This window comes from Bombina bombina, chromosome 6 (assembly GCF_027579735.1).
Source record: "Bombina bombina isolate aBomBom1 chromosome 6, aBomBom1.pri, whole genome shotgun sequence".
Lineage (NCBI taxonomy): Eukaryota > Metazoa > Chordata > Amphibia > Anura > Bombinatoridae > Bombina > Bombina bombina.
Window position 1 is genome coordinate 192,630,858 of NC_069504.1, and position 14,550 is coordinate 192,645,407.

Consider the following 14,550-nt stretch of genomic DNA (forward strand, 5'->3'; position numbering starts at 1 on the left):
TACGTCACTAGCTCATGGACTCTTGACAATATGAAAGAAATGAATTTATCAGGTAAGTTCTTACATAAATTATGTTTTTTCCCAACAGCACAGTAGTTGTTCTACTAAGATGAAGATTTTCTTGGAAGTCCTTTGCCCGGTAACGTGGCACGACACCCTCCGCATTATTTACAACCTTCTCTAACTTATCATTTGTTATCTTTTTAACTTCCCTTTCAGCAACTAAACATAACAGTTGCAAGAAATCATCATCGTCTTCTGATTCTGAATCTAATGATTGAAGACTCCTAATTATAGCAATAACTGCTGCTTTTTTGCTACTCGAAGAAATCATCTTTAACTAGATGTTCCTACTGCCTGACTATTTTAATTAGCAATGCATTTAACATAAGTTTAATAATGTTATTGTGTATTAGTTGTTGTGTTGGTGAATGCTGTCTTAAAGGAAATGATTAAAGAGACAAAGTACAGCAGAATTTTTTTATTTTTTTAATTAGATATTACCCATTCCCCTGTTTTGAAAAAGCAAAACTGTTAGATTAATATATTTTGGACCTCTGTGATTACCTTGTATCTAAGCCTCTGCAGACGGCTCCTTATCTCAATTATATTAATATACTTTTTACCTCTGTGATTACCTTGTATCTAAGCCTCTGCAGACTGCCCCTTATCTCAGTTATATTAATATACTTTTTACCTCTGTGATTACCTTGTCTCTAAGCCTCTGCAGACTGTTCCTTATCTCAGTTATATTAATATACTTTTTACCTCTGTGATTACCTTGTATCTAAGCCTCTGCAGACTGCAATCAGAAATGAAAGAACATATGAGAAGCACACTAGCAGCAGCAATATAGTGCATTTATTTGTAATTCCAGTGTTGGACAAAAGTGCAAAAAAACAGCAAATTCAAGGGTAATTGTTACCCGTGTAAAAACAGAGACAGTATTAGCTGGAGTTTCTTTAGTAAACGGCTTACGCGTTTCGGCCTAAGTCTTACTCATAGCCATATTCATATATTCATATGGCTATGAGTAAGGCTGTACTCTGGATGGCTTTTTTTTCACTGCAATAAGGGCAATAAGGTGCATTGGATGCCCTCCCATTACGGATATATGAGCAGTCTATATTGATAACTGTCCATCAGGGATCAGTGTGCAACACTTTTGATTACCTATCCTCACTGGACTGACTTTACACCACATTATTTTCCTCACAGTTTTGAATTGTGTATAGCATCTCTGCAGACTGACCCTTATCTCAGTTATATTAATATACTTTTTACCTCTGTGATTACCTTGTATCTAAGCCTCTGCAGACTGCTTCTTATCTCAGTTATATTAATATACTTTTTACCTGTGATTATTCGGTATCTAAGCCTCTGCACACTGCCTCTTATCTCAGTTATATTAAAATATGTTTTACCTCTGTGATTACCTTGTATCTAAGCCTCTGCAGACTGCCCCTTATCTCAGTAATATTAATATACTTTTTACCTCTGTGATTACCTTGTATCTAAGCCTCTGCATACTGCTCCTTATCTCAGTTATATTAATATACTTTTTACCTCTGTGATTATTCGGTATCTAAGCCTCTGCACACTGCCTCTTATCTCAGTTATATTAAAATACTTTTTACCTCTGTGATTACCTTGTATCTAAGCCTCTGCAGACTGCTCCTTATCTCAGTTATATTAATATACTTTTTACCTCTGTGATTATCCAGTATCTAAGCCTCTGCACACTGCCTCTTATCTCAGTTATATTAATATACTTTTACCTCTGTGATTACCTTGTATCAAAGAACCTTATGACAGCACCTTTATCACATGACTGTGAATTTGACTATAAAAAATCTATTGAGTTGCATTCAGTATTGTATAGTGCTAAATATTAAATAACTCCACAGACATTAACACAGTGTTATCTATATGGCCACATGAAGTTAGCAGTCTCTTGTTGGTAAAAGCAATTTTAAAAAACATGTGATAAGAGGCAGCCTTTAATGGCTTAGGAATCATCATATGTGCCTACCTAGGTTAATCCCTCAACAAAGAATACCAATAGAACAAAGCAAATTTGATGATAAAAGTAAATTGGAAAGTTGATTCAAATGACATGCCCTATCTGAATAATGCAAGTTTAATTTTACCTAAACTGTCCCTTTAAGATCTGTTGTGTTAAAATCCAGAAATGATGAATAAAGTATTTTTTGTAAAAGCATATAAGTTAAAGTAAATTGAAATACGTAAATTAAAAAGGTGCCACTTTGAAGTAATTACAATGATACAACTTCCATTATTTACCAACGGTTCATTTAAAAATTTATATCAGGAATAAAGTATTATTTGTTAAATCCCAACAGAAAACGAAGAATGAATGTACAGTAATTACTTAAAAAATTGTCAACTTTGGATTGGAGGAAAGAACATTTCACATTACAGGTCCGATACTAAATGCATGCTTGCAAAAGTAGGTTGCTATAGCAATGCGTATTGACGTAGGACGTCAACATTGTGAGCGTTTTCTGTAAACTTCCTTACTCGTGACGTTTCCCTAGCGTCACGTCATCGCTGGGAGGAAGCGCTGCCCGAACGCAACTTTAGTAATGTGGCTCCGAGCTCATTTATATACCAGTAATACCATTATTCACAGCGGTTTGTAAATATTCCGGTTAAGAGCTTTCTAATAGATTTTTTCTTTGTGTCCCGGATTCCATATTTACATTAATTGCCTTTTCAACCAAAACAATTGTCAGTAAATGGTCGGGGATTTATTGTAAAGTAGGTAGATGACTACATCATATATGTTATAAGTTTTAGCATAGTCACTGAAATGGTTTGGCTGAAAACTAGATAAATACTTGAGATTACTGTTCATATAGTTGTTTTGTTCATAATTGTAAGAGGAAGTAAAAACTATTCCGGGTACTTTAAACATACATATGTAGGAAGTGCCAACTTTCACATCACTCACATGAAATAGATAACTCATTTTATGACATTTTAGGGCTTGTGCAGTATTTTAACTAAAAATGAGCAGGAGAGACAAATAAATTGTCAAAGATGAAAAACTATTTATTGCCCATTTGCAATAACTTCCAGTTCACTCTCCAGACTTTGTGCTAGGCACACACATACCATTTTCAACAGTGCCACCTCCCTTAAAAGGTTGTAGGGAATACGGACTTCTAGCTGCTAAGAGACAGACAGGCACTATAAAACTAATTAAAGCACAATGCACTTTAATAAATAGTAGTTATGTGATGGGTTAGGGAAGCCACCTAACAGGGGGAAAAATGCAGCTTCCTCAGCTCATGTATCCAAGGACCTTGACATAATAAACAGAGGAAAGATACACAAGACTTAAAGGGACATTAAACCCAATTTTTTTCTTTCATCGTGATTTAGATAGAGAATACAATCTTAAACTGCTTTCCAATGTACTTCTAATATCTTCTTTGCTTTCTTCATTTAGTATCTTTTGTTGATGAAACTGCACTGCACATGGGTGAGCCAATAACATGAGACATACACGTACAGCCACCAATCTGCAGCTCCTAAACCTATCTACATTTGCTTTTCAACAAAGGGAACCAAGAGAACGAAACAAATTATATGATAGAAATACATTGGAAAGTTGTTTAAAATTGCATGCCTTCTCTGAAGCATGAAAAAAATGGGTTTCATGTCCCTTGAAGTATGCCACTCTATTGTCCAGATTCTGGGTGGTGAGGTTGAATACTGCCGTACTCTTAGACAGCTACATAACAAGTATACCCTAAGTGTGCTCCTTTCTAATTAGTCAACTTATAAGCATTATTATTTATGTACATATCCCACAAACATTATGCAGTAGTGTTGCATTTAAGGAATAAAACGGCAAAGTACAATAGTCAAGGTTTTTACTTGAACCATTACATAGGATGCAACCATTGCATTACATTACATCCATAGATCTCATGCACTTCATAGTTGATTTCATAGACAAATAGAGAGGGTATAGATGAAGCCTGATTTTGTTTGATCCCTGGATTCATTAGTCAAACAATTTTCTTTTGAACCACACCTATATTGGCTGTCTTTTTTTTTTTTTAGGACACCCCAATACTGATCAAGGGAACACACATGCAAGTTTGGCCACATATCAGCAGTAGTGAAAATTAGTATTTTGGCAGCTAAAACTATATATATATATATATATATATATTTGTTTTAGAAAGTTTCTCTTCTTATTACCAGGTTATTGACTGTTTTAGGGAAAAAGGTTTGGTGGCGTTTTATCAGCAGGCTTATGTGCTTGCAAGCCCTACTTTAAAGGAATTTATTACATATGAATTACTGTTTGCAAGTTGGGAGTGGCTGTATGCTTGTTATAGCTGCAATGTTCCTCAAGGAAATACATTTTTAAAATACTATGATTTTGTTTCACTTTACTAAGAAATACTGTTTACTCTCTGGGAGCATATAGTAATATGTTTATAATAATAATAATTTGTGATTTATATAGCGCTTTTCTCCCTGTGAGACGCAAAGCACTTTACAAATATACCAACTTAAAGACATAAGTTAGGAGTTTCTGAAGGTCAGATAAGCGGACTGAATGCCTGTTGGAAGAAGTGGGTCTTTAGATTTTTTTTTTTTTTAACGTCTGTAAGGACGGTGCCTCTCTGAGAGTTCCAGAAAGTAGGGGTAGCGTGGCCGAATGCTCTGGAGCCCGAGTTTCTCCTTATTCTTGGCACTGAGAGGAGGGATGTGTTGGCTGACCTAAGTGACCGGGATGGGATGTAGCGTGTCAGGAGCTCTTTCAGATACTATGGGCCTTGGTTGTTTAAGGCTTTTAAGGTCATCAGGCCAATTTTAAAATATGTTCGCCATTTAATTGAAAGCCAATGCAGGGAGTGGAGAATAGGTGTTATGTGGCAGGAGCGAGTTTGTTTGGTCAGTAGTCTGGCTGCTGCATTTTGTACCGTCTGAAGGAGATGGAGTTCTTTTTTTGGGAGGCCCAAGTAAAGTGCATTGCAGTAATCTAGCCTAGAGCAGTGTTTTTCAACCAGTGTGCCATGAGAGATCCTCAGGTGTGCCGTGGCAGAGTGACAACAGTGCGGGGGTGTCCCTCTTTCAAATTTTGAAATATTGGGAGGTATGTGACAGGCTCATCAGGCATTATTTACAACCATGACATTGACATTCATACACAGACCATCATTATTTGTGAATGATTATTTGTGAATGAATGTCAATATGTCATGTATAGTTTGTAGGAGGCATGACAGCACAGTACAGTGTGTGTCTCTGTGTGTGTATATATATCTCCTGTATTAGGCTACAATGTGTGATTTTGTAAAATTTTGGGATGGTGGTGTGCCGCAGGATTTTTTAATGTAAAAAAGTGTGCCACGGCAAAAAAAAGGTTGCAAATCACTGGCCTAGAGGTTACAAATGCATGGATTAATGTTGACATATCATCTGGTAGAATTAGGTGTTGTATCCTAGCTATGTTTTTCAGATGAAAGTAGGCAAATTTTATTACTGAGGAAATCTGCTGTTAAAAAGATAGTCCAGCGTCAATCAGCACTCCGAGGTTTTGTACCTTTGCTGATCTAACGAGTTCAGAGCCTCCAAGCTCCAGGCCAGTTGGGTGATATTGGGATATTTTTGATGCCCGGGGTCCCCTCACCAAGAGTAACTCTGTTTTGTCTGGGGTCACTTTGAGACAGCTAGCATTCATCCATTCTATGAGGTCTGTTAAGCAACTGTTTATATGGCATGCTGGGTCTGTAGTATCTGGAGCAAAGGAGGAGTAGAGTTGTTTGTCAGCGTAACAATGATACCTTAGGTCATGTTGGGTAATGATGTCCCTCAGTGGTAGTAAGTAAATTGCGTATAGCATGGGAGACAGGATGGATCCTTGTGGAACTCTGCAGGTCAATTATGTTGGTGCTGATGAGCTTGATCCTGATATTACTCTCTGTGATCTACCAGCGAGGAAAGATTTAAACCAGTTAATGACTTTACCTCCTAGACCACAGATGTGCTGCAAGCGCTCTATTAGAATCCTATGGTCAATGGTGTCAAATGCAGCTGAGAGATCCAGGATTAGGATGGAGTAATCACCTTTGTTTCTGTCCATAAGGAGATCATTTAGCACTCAGACTAGCGCTGTTTCAGTGCTGTGGCGGGATCTGAAGCCTGACTGGAAAGGATCAAATAAGTTCAGGGGTGATAGATGGGATTCCAGTTGAGTTGCCACTACTTTTTCAATTATTTTCCCCAGAAATGGGAGGTTGGATACTGGTCTGTAATTAGTCATGCAGTCTGGGTCTAATAAAGGTTTCTTTAGGAGTGGTTTTACCACAGCTTCTTTTAGAGGCTCTGGGAAGTCTCCTGTTTTTAGTGAACACTACACTATTTTTGTGAGAGCTGGGGCGAGTGTTTCAATGCATCCAGATATGAGCTGAGTTGGAGCAGGGTCTAAGTCACACGTAGTAGGATGCAACTTTTGTATGGTGTTTTTAACTCCTTTTTATTGACATTTGTAAAAGTGACCATAAACTGGGGCAATCTGGCATTCTATTGTAGTGGTTCTGGTGTGTAACTGTTTGGCCTGCTGTGATAGCGGTTCGGATTGAGGAAATCTTGTCTCTGAAGAAGTTTTCAAATGCTTCACATTTATCCTGAGAAAAGTTGGTGGGGCTAAGCATGCATGCTGGTTTAACAATTTGCTATATATTTTTCATATTTAAGCAGAGACATATGTAACTACACAACACTGGGTTTAGTAGTTTGGTGTTTATATTTTATGCATGAGAAAATACATACTACTTGCTAGTTGCTCTGGGAAATAATTAAAGGTGGTAAGTGGGTGCTTAGGTAGCTGCATTTAGCCCTTTATTATTCGTGTTTCAATTGTTGCATGTGCAGGGCTATCTACATCTTATGTATTTTATTTTTTAAGAAGACTTTTTAATTGAGAATGCTCATGTTTATTGTTGTTAGAGACTACTTTACAATGTAAAAGACTGATTCAATATGGGGAAGGTAAAAAAGAATTGTAGACTTAAACTATAAAAATGTATTTTCCTTGTGAGCCACAATAAACATTGGTCACTGTTTATTTTTAATAAGACTCTGTTACAAGGGTTGGAAAACCTTATGAAGCCAGGTAAATATTTTTTAAGAACCAGACAAGGTGGTTTTGTTTCTAGACACAGTATATGTAAAATAATTAAACTAGTTAGAAGCCCTAAGTAGACTTTTAAGAGCCTTGCTCTTTTATAACCTTTGTAACCTGTCTGTCAAACTTCATATGTTCAGTTCTGTAACCTTAGCTTTTATCAGTGACATGAATGCAGTTTGATCATTCTGGTTAAAGGGACTTCCAAGTTTAAAGGGATAGTAAACACAAAACAATTATTTTATGATTCAGATAGAACATACCATTTTAAACAACTTTCCAATTTACTATTTCTATTATAAAATATGCTTCATTCTCTTGTTATCCATTGCTGAATGAACAGCATTGTGCTACTGGCAGCTAGCTGAACACATCTAGTTAGCCAATCACAAGAGAGAAATGTCTGCAAGCACCAATTAGCAGCAGCTCCCACTGGTGTATATGTGCGTATACTTTTTCAAAATGGGATATTAAGAGAACGAAGCACATTTGAAAATAGAAGTGAATTTAAAAGTGTATTTAAATTACATGCTCTATAAGAATCAGGGAAGTTTTATTTTGACTTTCCTATCCCTTTAATAATAAAATGCTGCATTTTCCTGAAAGGGATATAAACCCAGAATTCTTTCATGATTCAGATAGAGCATATAATTTTAAACAACTTTTTCAATTACTTCTAATATCCAGTTTCCCTAGTTCTCTTGGTATCCTTTGTTAAAAATCCTACCTAGGTTGGCTCAGGAGATGGGAGCTAGCTGCTGATTGGTAGCTGCACACATTGATATCTCTTGTCATTGGCTTACCGATGTTTTCAGCTAGCTCCCAGTAGTGCATTGCTACTCTTTTTCAATTAAGGATACCAAGAGAATGAAGCTAAATTGATAATAGAAGAAAATCAGATACTTGATTTAAAAATGTATGCTCTATCTGAATCTTGTAAGAATAGTTTTAGGTCTCATATCCTTTTAAGGAGTTCCAAATTGTATTAAATATGTGCGTAACTGATGTTTTGTTTATTTTTTATATTTGAAATAAGTTTTTGCTCATTAGAACCATCATCCATTGTTCTCTCATAGGCATTCCCATTACAGTGTTCTCACCAGGACCTTTTAATGGGTGCACCACCCAGCTAAAATTTAAGCACATTTTAAGCTAAATTTTAGCTAATAACATTTTTCAATGTTCATTCCACAAACTATCATTAAATACATTTTATGTTAAAGTGTGCAATTAATTTGTGCTTTGGATAGCAATAAATGTTAAAATATTATAAACTATTACACAGATGCCACCTGGCTGGCAAAAAATTATGTGGAGAACAATGCATTAAATGGGATGAGCCTGCAGAAAGAGCAGCCCTGGTCATGTTATCTCTCTATATACACAAATACTTAGGTATTGAAATGTTAATTATGTGTTTGAGGAGTAAGCAAAGCAGCTACTTCAGATACAAAAATCTTTCTCTCCCACCCCCACTAGTAGGTTGATTGATCTTGCTGGTTCCTGTTTGCATAGCTTTTCTGCAGTCTTCATATATTTAGTATATGTTCTGGTTTCCTCTAAAATGACAAAATGAAGGAGCTGTTTGCAAACTATTTAATACACTTCAACGGGGAAAGTAGATCAGTTGGAACATATTAAAGGGGTAAACATTTTTTCATGTCCCATTAATCCTTATTTGAGACCTGCTCCTATGCTGTTAGTGAGCAAGACATGGCAGGGATTCACAGATATGTACACATGCTGCTTTAGATTGGCTCCTGCTTACAAGCAGAAGTGCATTGCCCCTGGGAGGGCAACTTTAAAGGAATATTAAACTCGGCATATGTCAGCGGTTAACTGCATTGCAACATAGATGTTATAAAATCTCATTGTGCTGTTATTTTGTTAACATTCTTTAACCAATGTTTTGCATATCATGAGCAGTTCAGGGATATATCTCTTGAAAATCCTGGTTAAATTTATGTTCCTGTTCTCATTTGCTCTGGCCAATTAGCGACAAGATGTAAATAAATTTGTGCTCCATACTAACAGATCACTGTGTAGAATTTTTAAATGGTCAGGTAAACCCCCCCCCCCATACTTAGGGGGTTAAAGTTAGTCACAGACCAGCAATGCACTACAGGGAGATTAAATGTTGAGTTTGTTTCTTTACCTATGTGTTTAACACCCTTGCACTGGTTACCCCTCACACACACACACCAAAAGAGCATTTAATACTTATGCACTTGTAATTTATGAGTAGTTTATTATTACACTAAAATGTATTTTTAAACTCACTGCCAGGTGACCCTGTGATTGAAGTTTGAAGAATGGTTGCTTTTGACAGAACTGGGGTGCAGTAATGTGTCTGAAGGAAAGAGTCTGCATTTGTGGTCCTATATTCTTAAAGGTAAGAAAAAGTAGATGGAAATATTTAGCGATAGCTTTGTGTAATAATAGATAAAATAAATAAACTTTAAAGTAATTGTTAAATTTGTCTCTTATAAGAAATACTGTTTAAAATGTATTTAGTTTCAGCTAATAGTAGTCTTGGTGTGGGAATTTACATAGAGATAAATTAAAAATGTTTTCGGAGCCTTACATATGTGTTTTCCACTCCTGCTATGACTGTATTCATCAGAGCTGCAGCTGAATAAAGGAACAGCCACATCACGCCTTTGCTTTGAGGCTGCTGAGACAGCAGAGACATTTGGCGTGAGGAATGCGGCTTCTTGGAACCACTTCTGATCTCTGCCCATCTGCCTCAGAAAATGCAAAGCAGTCTGAGGAAAGAGCCAGGGAGAACAGATGAGAATATTTTTAGTATTGTGGGGTCACATATAATCCACATCAAAGATAAATAAACTGAGATAGACTGAGTCTTAAGTTCAAGTGATGGTAAACTCTCCCCTTTTATAAAAACAGATCTGGATTGTTAGTAATATTAAATGGAGTTTAATTCATCAGATGTAATGAAGATGCTCTCTAACTTAGTTTTTAATATAGATATGAAATTCAAATTTCCCAAGCTCTGCTGCCAACTTCAAAAGTCAATTTTTCTGTGAGCTAAAGTTTTAAATTATTGTCCAATCGGCGTCCTAGCTAGAACAAAAGGCACCAAAAGGGGAGAGAGTGCTGATTGGAGAAAGAGAAAAAGGGTGACACACAAAGATCTGTGCAAATCCAGAGCTTTGTGTGTTGCACTTTCACACGAAGAAATCTGGCTCTGAAAAAAGCTGAATCTCATGAATGCCGTCTATTTACTGCTACTTTTATGGCTGTGCCAGACTAGAGTGGATTTATCTTTATTCAGATATTTTGTCTCTCAGTATTGCTCTGTTCTTGCAGGTGTTGTTGTAACGCAGGACATGGCGCCCAGAAAATGTAGTATGCTGTTTTCTTTCAGCAACATAATATTTCCACCTGGCTGATGTTTGTTCACACAACAGCTGTTCTTAGTAACATCCTCCTTCCTTAACTCCCCCTCAGTTCCCTGCCCCCTGCTCTGCAATGGAGAAGACCCAAGGCAATTAGAAAGTAACATTTCTGTGGCAAGAGTTTTATTTTAATCAAGGGGTTAAATCACAACTGTGTGTGTTTACTGGCAATCAAGGGTTTAAACTAGTTCATTGTATTCAAAGTTTTTGCAGGAACACCTTTTCGACTGGAATTCTCTCTCTCTCTCTCTCTCTCTCTCTCTCTCTCTCTCTCTCTCTCTCTCTCTCTCGAGGAAGCAAGAGAGAGATGAAAGGAGGCAGTTTTACAAGGGGGAGGAAGCAAGAGAGAGATGAAAGGAGGCAGTTTTACAAGGGGGAGGAAGCAAGAGAGAGATGAAAGGAGGCAGTTTTACAGGAGGGATGAAGAAGATAGAGTTTCAAAAGAGGAAGCAGGGATTTTTTTTTTTTGGAGGAAAGGGGGAAATTTTACAGGAGGGAGCACAGACTTTTAAAGTATGGAGAAGGGGGTTTGGAGGGAGGATGTCCTGAAATGGACACTGTGAGATGACTATAAACTAGCTCAGAAATGATATGTCTCTAACCACACCCTTAAATACTACGTGCCTACTATGAATTCAAATTTTTCTTTTTTCTTTAGGTCAGTCGAGGAAATGGTGAAAATACAGCCTCAACTTGCTAACTTCTCAGAATTAAATATTATTATAGTTTAACTACAATTTATTTAGATAATCCCCTTAGTAACAGTTTACATGTGCAGGTCACTTCGTTACTGTGTTAGTCATTGTCTGTATGCAGCAATGACCAAACTAGAAGAAGCCAACCGGGAAGTCAACATGCATTCTTCAGTCAGGTATTTGGGATACTTTGCAAAAATAACCTTGCTGGTGGCAATATGCATGGGACTATTTGTCAGATGGGAACAGACAAAGGATGCATTGATACTGGTGATATTTATATTAGGACTCTTCATTCTTGGGATTGCTAGTATCTTGTACTATTATTTTTCAATGGAATCAGCTAGCGTAGGCATTTCCAATCTTTGGTTTGGATTTCTACTTGGCCTTCTTTGTTTTATTGACAACACAACATTCAAATATGATGGTAAAGAAGAAGCAACAAAATACTTACTACTTTCCTCCATAATTTTAAAATCTTTGTGTGCTTTGGTGGAGAGGGTTTGTGGATGTGTTCGACATCGCCCCACGCTACTGACTTCCTCCGAGTTCTTGGAGCTGATTGGTTTCGCAATAGCAAGTACCATCATGCTGGTTGAAAAGTCTATAAGCATTATCCTACTAGTAGCTGCATTTTCCATGATAATCATTGACTTGAGGATGAAATCCTTTCTTGCTATTTCAAATCTGGTGATTTTTGCAGTTCTGACCCCTTTATTATTTTTTCCATCTTTGGAAATTCCTGTAAACCCATATGCCTTATCTTGTTTTTTTTGCTTAATTATAAGTGAGCCACTTCTTGATGTTTATTTCAGTGGGCTCTCTGTCACAGAACGATGGAAACCATATCTGTATCGTGGAAAAATGTGCAGAAGATTCTCTGTAATTTCAATTGGGTTAATTGAACTTATCTTTTTAGTGCTAGCTGCCTTAAAACTACGGGACTTGCAGCAATGGTATTTTGTTATTCCCGGATTTTCAATCTTTGGCATTTTTTGGTTGATATGTCACATTATATTTTTAATTACTCTGTGGGGTTTCCATACCAAACTCAATGAATGTCATAAGGTCTATTACAACCACAGACGGGATAACAGCCTGGACAGGGTCATGGCTTCAAAGGGAATGCGACATTTCTGCCTAATTTCTGAACGTCTGGTGTTTTTTAGTCTTCTGGCAACAGGAATACTTGGAGCTGTATCCTGGCAGGTAATTTTTATTTATTTTTTTTGTTGTAGTTTTTATCTCGCTATGTATACTTGCTTTATTAAAAGAAAAAAAAAATGTAAAGCCGCACCTAATGTTTGACCAGCTTTAACTGCTGCCAAGAACTGAATTTCAATAAATGGTAATTTGTTTTGCATACAAAAGTGAATTAACTGCAGTGTATTCTGTATTCCATATTCTTTAATATTAAAATACATTTTTTCTTTGTTTTAAAATACTTTTTAGGCCTTGTAAGCCTCAGCAGATTTAGATAGTATTAGATAATAAAGTAATGAAATCTGCGCTACACGTTTGTTTTACTGTATGCATTAACTTTCTTTTCACACTGTGTCTATTATTAGGCTGTATAATTATCAAAAACTTGTGCTTATTTGATAAAGGGGAATTTAGTCTGTTTACTGAACAAATGATAGAAGAGAAACAGTCAATCTTTACACTTCTGAGCCAATTCTCATCTGTTCTGATGTAGTTTTTACTCTTTCTCTTGTAAGGTGTATCCAGTCCACAGATCATCCATTACTTGTGGGATATTCTCCTTCCCAACAGGAAGCTGCAAGAGGATCACTCACAGCAGAGCTGTCTATATAGCTCCTCCCCTAACTGACACCTCCAGTCATTCTCTTGCAGCTCTCGACAAGCATGGAAGCAGTTAGAGAGATGTGGTGTAATTTAGTTGTTTTTCTTCAATTCAAAAGTTTGTTATTTTCAAATGGTACCGGAGTTGTACTATTTTGGTCTCAGGCAGAAAATAGAAGAAGAATCTGCCTGTGGTCTCTAATGATCTTAGCAGGTTGTAATTAAGATCCATTGCTGTTCTCACACATAACTGAAGAGAGAGGTAACTTCAGCTTGGGGAATGGTATGCAGGGTATCCTTCTATGAGGTATGTGCAGACTAAATTTTTCTAGAGAAATGTATATGCTAGAAAATGCTGTTGATATCGGATTTATTTAAGGTAAGCCTGATTACAGTGATTTTATAACGACTGGTATCATGCTTACTATTAGAGGTAACACTCTTATTATTTTTTCAAATTACTGAAATATTAAACGTTTTTTATATGCTTTTTGGCGATAAACTTTATTGGGGCCCAGTTTTTTCCACATGGCTGGCTTAAATTTGCCTAGAGATAGTTTGTTAGGCCTCTCACTGTGTAGACAGGAAGTGGGAGGGGCCTAATTTTGCGCCTAATTGCGCATTAGCTTTTGCAGACTGAGACATCCAGTTTCCTTGAAGGAGTTCCCTGAATGCTATAGGACCTCTTTAAAGGGTTTTGGTGCTTTCTAAAGTCGTTTGTATGGCAAGGTAGGGCCACAGCAGAGCTGTGACAGTTTGTTGTGACTGTTAAAAAAACGTCTATTCGTTTTTTTTTATCTGTTTTTGAAACTAAGGGGTTAATCATCCATTGTCAAGTGGGTGCAATGCTCTGTTAGCCTATTATACCAACTGTAAAAATTTCGTTAGTTTTACTGCCTTTTTTTCACTGTTTTTCAAATTCTGACCTTTTTTTTTTCCTAAAGGCACAGTGCCGTTTTTATTTTTTGCTTGTTAACTTTCTGTAAAGTGTTTTTCAAGCTTGCTGGTCTCATTGCTAGTCTGTTTAAACATGTCTGACATAGAGGAAACTCCTTGTTCATTATGTTTAGATGCCATGGTGGAACCCCCTCTTAGAATGTGTACCAAATGTACTGATTTCACTTTAAGTTATAAAGACCATATTCACGGGTGGAAAATAAGCTTCTTAATATTCCCTTCAAGGGGCAGACCCTATTCGGGCCTGGTTGGAAGGAGATCATTTCTGATATCACGGGAGGAAAAGGTCATGCCCTCCCTCAGGACAGGTCTAATAAATCAAGGGCCAAACAGACTAATTTTCGTGCCTTTCGAAACTTTAAGTCAAGCGCGGCATCAACTTCCTCTAATACAAAACAAGAGGGAACTTTTGCCCAGTCCAAGTCGGTCTGGAGACCTAACCAGGCTTGGAACAAAGGTAAGCAGGCCAAAAAGCCTGCTGCTGCCTCTAAGACAGCATGAA

General features: G+C 37.0%; 1 protein-coding gene across 4 annotated transcripts in view; it reads left to right on the forward strand.

Moving 5' to 3' along the window:
* Positions 1-2,547: 2,547 nt before the first annotated feature.
* The window catches only part of TMEM168 (transmembrane protein 168), a 56,547-nt gene continuing 44,544 nt past the window's right edge, over positions 2,548-14,550 (forward strand). Inside the window, exons 1-3 of one of the 4 annotated variants that reach the window (XM_053716718.1) lie at positions 2,548-2,603; positions 9,461-9,566; positions 11,252-12,497. In XM_053716718.1, coding sequence (XP_053572693.1) covers positions 11,364-12,497 — 1,134 coding nt within the window. In that variant the 5' untranslated portion in view covers positions 2,548-2,603; positions 9,461-9,566; positions 11,252-11,363. The other 3 variants (XM_053716717.1, XM_053716716.1, XM_053716719.1) reach the window with 3 other exon arrangements.